A 7,139-nucleotide genomic window follows, 5' to 3' on the forward strand; every position below is an offset into this window, starting at 1 on the left:
ACGGGGATTCGAATCTACGATCTTCAGACTGCGAGTCGAGCGCCTCTACCACCTGGCCATGCTGGGGCCCATATAGTACTGTACAGTGTATTCTACATCAAGAGAAAGGTGATATGCATGGGAAAGTATTGTATTGTATTGTATTGTACAGTAAAAATGAAATAATAAGTACAGTATTGTGCAGCATTTATTATTATTTCTTGAAAAGCTGCAAACCAGTCTGTAAAGAAAAGATAAAAAATTACATTTGTTGAACATGACTGTACACAGTATTTTACACCGACATAAGCATAGTTAAAACATTTTACTGTAAAAGTCATATCTGTCCATTTTCCTAAAATTATCCGGAAAATGGGTGGTGCCGGAAAAGAGATTACCGGATCTGGGAGGTTCGACAGTATTTATATATGTATCTATGTATGTATGTGTATATATGTATTTATTTATGTTTAGTAATATTTGAGGTGAATCGCTTTTACCTTCAGTATGAGAAAATAAAGTTAATTAATTTGGTGTCTGTTCACACAATCTTCCTATGAAAGTTTACGATTTCTTGACATTGAGAAACAAGCTTTTAAACAAATGTCAGCGTTTTTTTATTATACGAGCACGAGAAAGACAAAATGATAAAATAAAAGCCTAAAATAAGTAAACTTAATATGAATCACCTTGATTTAGGATGGAAACAAATACTTAGATTTGGATGCGGCATTAACTCGTTACTTAACGGGGTGTCATAAATCGGGCGCTTGTCACCAACAATTTTACTGCCCTTCGGCCACCAATAAGATACGTTCTGCTCAACCCAGTGGAATATGACTGGAAGAAAGTAACGGAGCCGGCAACAGAACGTCGGGGGAGAGAGAGAACACCTCTCGATCCCATGAAATATACATTCACTTCAATCGTGGTACCGCGTCTGTGCGTAGTGCTAGAATTCTGAAGTTGGAATCCGTCCAGAAACGTCGAAACTTCTTCCCGAGGAGCGTGGTTGCTCCAGACTGAAAAATAACTAACGTTACTCTTCCCTTTTTTTTCCCGTTTCCTCGACACAAGATTTCAGAATTAGTTTATTTATTAAGGACAAAGTATGAAGTGTACAGAAGTTCTGGCGAAATTTAAAATATTTTTTATTTTTGTTACGTGGCAGAATATCGGACAAGTGGTGACCTTTAACATTGACCTTAAGACCGTCAATGTCTACCGTGGCCCATCGGAGACATATTTTGGATTTTCTGTAGCACAACATCAAACTGAAGGCGTTAGTTGGTGAGTTTTGAAAAGTATCATCTAAATTTAAGTTCTATCCGCATCATGTTTAAGCATATGTAATAGATAATTATTTGATTAGGCAAAATAAAACAAACTTTTTTTTTTTTTTACTTGTGTTTACGGGCAAATTAAATCATTAAACTTAGTCGCTGTAACATTTTGTAACTTAGGAAAGTATGTTTAGATTCCAAAGCGTTTTGTTAATAGAGCTTTAGTGTTAGCACAAGTTCGAAGTAAGTAAGACTTAAAACCACTCGTAAAACAAAGCAATAGCAATCAGAGAGACTGCACACCCCCGCCCCGCCGTTCCTTTTCGGGATGGCACGAGTTTGTATTGGATAACGTAAAATTTCACCTTCGAAAACCCTTCTCAGATCCAGAATGATCAACTATCCGGGTAATTTTTTGTAGTGTGTCCATGAAATTTGGTACAAGTTTGTTCACAATTTACAGTTATTAACAGAAAACTATGAAAACTATGAAAAAGTCCCCATTATAAAACATGCTTCAAAGTGATCCAGAACTCTTATCCCGAATTGAACCAGAACCAAATATGGGGAAGACTGTCCCATACTGACTTCCCATCTTGTATAAAAATTATTAGTTTTCGAGATACTTGCCCGAAAACACAGACGCGATTGCAGGGCGAGTGTAAATACCTGCAATTTAACATCAAAGAAAGTTAATACGGTTTTAAGCACTGAAATGTAATCACATTAACTAACATAAAAATAAAAGAACTTGTAGTATAGCAAAGATATACGAGCAAACAATCGAACTGGTTTTCTTTGAAGTGAATTATATTCTTAACTTTGCCTATTATAATTTTCTGTCAAGGCTTCTCTCTCTACACCAAACGCGATGCGATTTTTTGCGCAGTGTCCCGATACTTTTGCTACGACATGCCAAGGCAAGGTACGCGTCACGGTGACGCAATGGGTAAAATACAATTCTCAAATTACTACGATGTACACTGATAATGACAAACGAACTATATCCCAGAGAGGACGAAGAACTTTATTGCGACTCATTTAGAACTGTAGACGTCACAGACGAGTTTAGATGTGTGAAATACTGTAAAGTAGAGAGTCACAAACGAGGAGTTGAGATGTGTGAAATACTGTAGAGAGTTACAGACGAGGAGTTTAGGTGTGTGAAATACTGTAAAGTAGAGAGTCACAGACGAGGAGTTTAGATATGTGAAATACTGTAAAGTAGAGAGTCACAGACGAGGAGTTTAGATGTGTGAAATACTGTAAAGTAGAGAGTCACAGACGAGGAGTTTAGGTGTGTGAAATACTGTAAAGTAGAGAGTCACAGACGAGGAGTTTAGATATGTGAAATACTGTAAAGTAGAGAGTCACAGATGAGGAGTTTAGATGTGTGAAATACTGCAAAGTACAGAGTCACAGACGAAGAGTTTAGATATGTGAAATACTGTAAAGTAGAGAGTCACAGACGAGGAGTTTAGATGTGTGAAATACTGTAGAGTAGAGAGTTACAGACGAGGAGTTTAGATGTGTGAAATACTGCAATGTACAGAGTCACACACGAAGAGTTTAGATACGTGAAATGGTGTAAAGTAGAGAGCTTTTGGAGGAACTGCAAATCTGTACAGGAGCTGAAACTAGATTTAATCAGTATTTGTCAATGACCAGACCTCGGTTTGATGAACTGCTTCAGGTTGTGGGTCACCATATATACGAATGGAATCTTAAGTACAAAGAGACCATCAGTTTAGAAAAATGGTTGTCTGTATCTCCATTCACTGTTTGTTGACTATTGATTCATTGAGTGACACTTTTTAATTATATATATATATCATTGTTTGTTTGTAGTTAAGCACAAAGCTATATGGGCTGTGCTGTGCCCACCACGGGGATCAAAACTCGGTGTTTAGCGTTATAAGCCTTTAGGCATTGAATGTTAAAAAAATCAAAAACAAAAAATAACAAATCACTATTGCATTTCAACTGACAGTGTCCTCGTGATAACGTCAGAGCAATATTATTAAGAAAACTGACGATTAGGGACACCAGTCCGTTAAGTTAAACTTTGTTAAGTTTGGTTAGATTACCTTGATAAAGGCCGGGTTTAGCGCTCCAGATTGTGAATCCGTGATTTCACGAATCGCACCCCATTGCCGTAAACTCGCGCTTCGCAAGTTGGGGCTTTGGATGCATTATAAGAGTGACGGTTAAATCCCACACATTCGATTAGAGTAGCCAAAGTGTCGGTAGTGAGTGCTATTAACTAGCTACCTTTGCACGAATATCCGAAATAAAGCAAACTTCCTAATAAGGGTTTATGAATCTAGAGTTTAGGTTCGTCGTTGTTGATCTTGCTAGCTCTCTTTGATCAGTGCTTATGGACCTCGAGTTTGTATACGACGTCGTTGATTTTGCTAGCTCTCCCCGACAAGAGTTTATGGACGTCGTTGGTCTTGGTAGCTATTTTTGATAAGGGCTTATGGACCCTGATTTTGGATACGATGTCGTTGGTATCCTAGCTCTTTTTGATAAGGACTTATAGACATCGAACTTAGATACGACGTCGTTGGTGTTGTTAGCTCTTTTTGATAAGTACTTATGGACATCGAACTTAGATACGACGTCGTTGGTGTTGTTAGCTCTATTTGATAAGGGCTTACGGACCCTGATTTTAGATACGATGTCGTTGGTCTTTTAGCTCTTTTTGATAAGGATTTATGGACCTCGAGCTTAGATACGATGTCGTTGGTCTTGCTAGCTCTTTTTGATAAGGGCTCACGGACCCCGATTTCAGATACTATGTTTTTGGTCTTGCTAACTCTATTTGATAAGAGCTTATGGACCTTAATTTTAGATACGATGTCGTTGGTCTTTTAGCTCTTTTTGATAATATCTTATGGACCTCGAGCTTAGATACGACGTCGTTGGTCTTGCTAGCTCTTTTTGATAAGGGCTTACGGACCCCGATTTTAGATACTATGTTTTTGGTCTTGCTAACTCTTTTTGATAAGAGCTTATGGACCTTGATTTTAGATACGACGTCGTTGGTCTTTCTAGCACTTTTTGGTAATGACTTATGGACTTTGATTTTAGATACGACGTCGTTGGTCTTTCTAGCACTTTTTTGGTAATGACTTATGGATCTTGATTTTAGATACGATATCGCTGGTCTTGTTGGTTTGTTTTGATAAAAGCATATGGTGACCAAACCTTAGCCTTAATCTACTGGGTTATTAAGTGATTCTTGGGCCTTTTATCTAGCTTTATTTTACATTACTTCTACGTTGTTGTTGCTTTCTGATAAATTTTATTCACACATGCGTGCATCCCATCACAGAGTGAACTAAACCAACTTAGCAAAAAAAAAGTGCTGAGTAACAACCGACTCAGCATTCGTGCAAAACTAGTGGAGTAGCGCCGTTAAAATACTAAATATATATACATTTCACGTCTACAAGCGTGAGTTATGCTGATTCTAAGAAAACGTAAAACGATAATAGATTTACAGAGAAAGGTATCTACAATTTCTATAATAAATCTACCTTTCTTTTCCCCCTTCTCGTATAAACACGTTTTATTTTATTTTATAAACCTTTGGCGATTACGATAATTTTGTCAGGAAATCCCTTCACAAAAATATTTTATAAAAGTTAAAAAACAACAACAACAAATAATCTGTGTCCTAGTATAAACGAGTCTACGCATGTGCATAACATTGGGACATCTGTCAGGGAATGTAGGGCCGGTTTTTGTCTATTATTGTTTGTCCTGAGTGTATGTTTCTTAAAAGGTATCGTATGTCAGTGTTCAATGTAACAATCAGAGACCATTATTTACTCAAAGAGACACGATTTATAAACATTCAGTGACACCACCCTGCCACAAACAAGCACTGTGAAAAACCACATTTCCAGCAAATGCTTTCCCTCAAACGAATCGCACTGTGAAGTAATTTTAATATTCATTTTGTCTTAAAAACTAATCATGTTTTTACAATACTTTTATCGCATACCTTGCTTGAAACAGCTCGTCGATAATATTATCTTCCTCGTACAGAAACTACAATCCAGTTGTGATCCACTCGCTCATCCTACCTTGAAGAAAACATGCTATAATCTATTCCTAATCATACACTGTGTCTTAAGGAAGAAAAAACTACCCACTTATTCACTTTGGGTTAAACAAACCAATAGCTAACAACGTCTTAATCAAACGTCTTTTCTTGAGGAAGAAAGATTGATTCATTTATTCACCTTGCATTAAACAAACCAATAACTAACAACATCTTAATTAATCTTTAGTTCTTCCTCAAGAAAATACGTTTGATTAAGATGTTGTTAGCTATTGGTTTGTTTAATGCAAGGTGAATAAATGAATCTTTAGTTCTTCCTCAAGAAAATACGTTTGATTAAGATGTTGTTAGCTATTGGTTTGTTTAATGCAAGGTGATCTTTAGTTCATTTATTCACCTTGCATTAAACAAACCAATAACTAACAACATCTTAATTAAACGTCTTTTCTTGAGGAAGAAAGATTGATCCATTTATTCACCTTGCATTAAACAAACCAATAACTAACAACATCTTAATTAAACGTCTTTTCTTGAGGAAGAAAGATTGATTCACTCTGCATTAAACAAAACAGGAGCTAATAAAACCTCTTTGAGGAAACGAAACAAAAACTCCAGCTATGACTGACTCGCTCTCCCTGTCTTGAACAAACAATGACCCGAAGATACTGTGAGGACGATATGATAACCTTCTGCCTCCTGTTTACATACAAACCTATTAATGTTGTTCAGAAAAAACACAACGTGAAATACCTTTTCTCCACTTAAACCATCAGTTTATGTTGATGAGGTCTCTAATAGGCCCTGTCAAAATCAAGTAAACGGATTTAGTTTGAACATGTGTTGAGGTACACCAGGCTTGCTTGTACCATTAGCTGTAAGGCACGGGAGCTTTGAGGCTTCACCAAATGAGATCTAAAACAAAAAAACATTGAATATTTTTAGTTGACCCCTTTTATTAATTCTGGAAAATCCTAGTTGCAGGAAGACCCTTTAGCGAAATATTTTCTGAAGAAGCTATTGATATCATGTTGGTTTTGGACAGCAGTGAATCTATTCACTGTAATCAGATGTTTCGTGTTTTGTAGAAAAAAATACGAAGAAACATAAAAAAACAATCTTTTTATCTTTATTTTTACGTTTGTTAATACAGTAAATAAACAAAACGTGGTAAGTTTATAAGAAAAATGAAAACAAGTAATACTGATAATTAATGCAAGATTCTCTCCTTATTTAATGACTGATTTATTAATTATTTTATTCCTACTCAAAATATCTCTGTTTGATGTACGTTTTTCGTAAAGCAACGATTACAAATATAAATAAAATCACAAGAGTTTCAAGACAGGTGTTAGTTATATTACATTTTATTAATAAGGGTGTTAACGTTAATAACATCAATAAACGACTGAGGATTAAGACCGTTTTAACTCGTAAACCACGAACATCACTAACATGAGTTAACTGTGATGAATTAATCTAATAAATAATTTTATTGTATACAATACAGAACATCTAATTGGAGGATGCTAGAATTTTGTTTTTATATATATAGTTAAGCACAAAGCTACACAGTGTGATACCCGTGCTGTGTCCACCACGGGTATCAAAACCCGGTTTCTAGCGTTAGAAGTCTGCGGACATACCGGTGGGCCACTAAGGGGGGGGGGGAAACATATTTAGAAAATGTTTATTATATACTAATAACTTCAATGTTTTCACAAAAACTAAAAAAAATAAAGAAAAAAATCATCGAAAACATACACAGTTCTTTTCAGTGACATTCTTTATCATCGATGTAGACGACT

At 36.0% G+C, this 7,139-nt stretch overlaps 1 protein-coding gene across 1 annotated transcript in view; it reads left to right on the forward strand.

The window, feature by feature from the left end:
- The first annotated feature begins 1,075 nt into the window (after window positions 1–1,075).
- The window catches only part of LOC106463554 (integrin alpha-8-like), a 108,103-nt gene continuing 102,039 nt past the window's right edge, over window positions 1,076–7,139 (forward strand). The window contains exon 1 of the mRNA XM_013923603.2: window positions 1,076–1,269. Within this exon, the coding sequence (XP_013779057.2) occupies window positions 1,091–1,269 (179 nt within the window). The 5' untranslated portion in view covers window positions 1,076–1,090. The remainder of the gene's footprint in view (window positions 1,270–7,139) is intronic.

Source organism: Limulus polyphemus, unplaced genomic scaffold (assembly GCF_000517525.1).
Source record: "Limulus polyphemus unplaced genomic scaffold, Limulus_polyphemus-2.1.2 Scaffold1437, whole genome shotgun sequence".
In the NCBI taxonomy this organism is placed as follows: domain Eukaryota; kingdom Metazoa; phylum Arthropoda; class Merostomata; order Xiphosura; family Limulidae; genus Limulus; species Limulus polyphemus.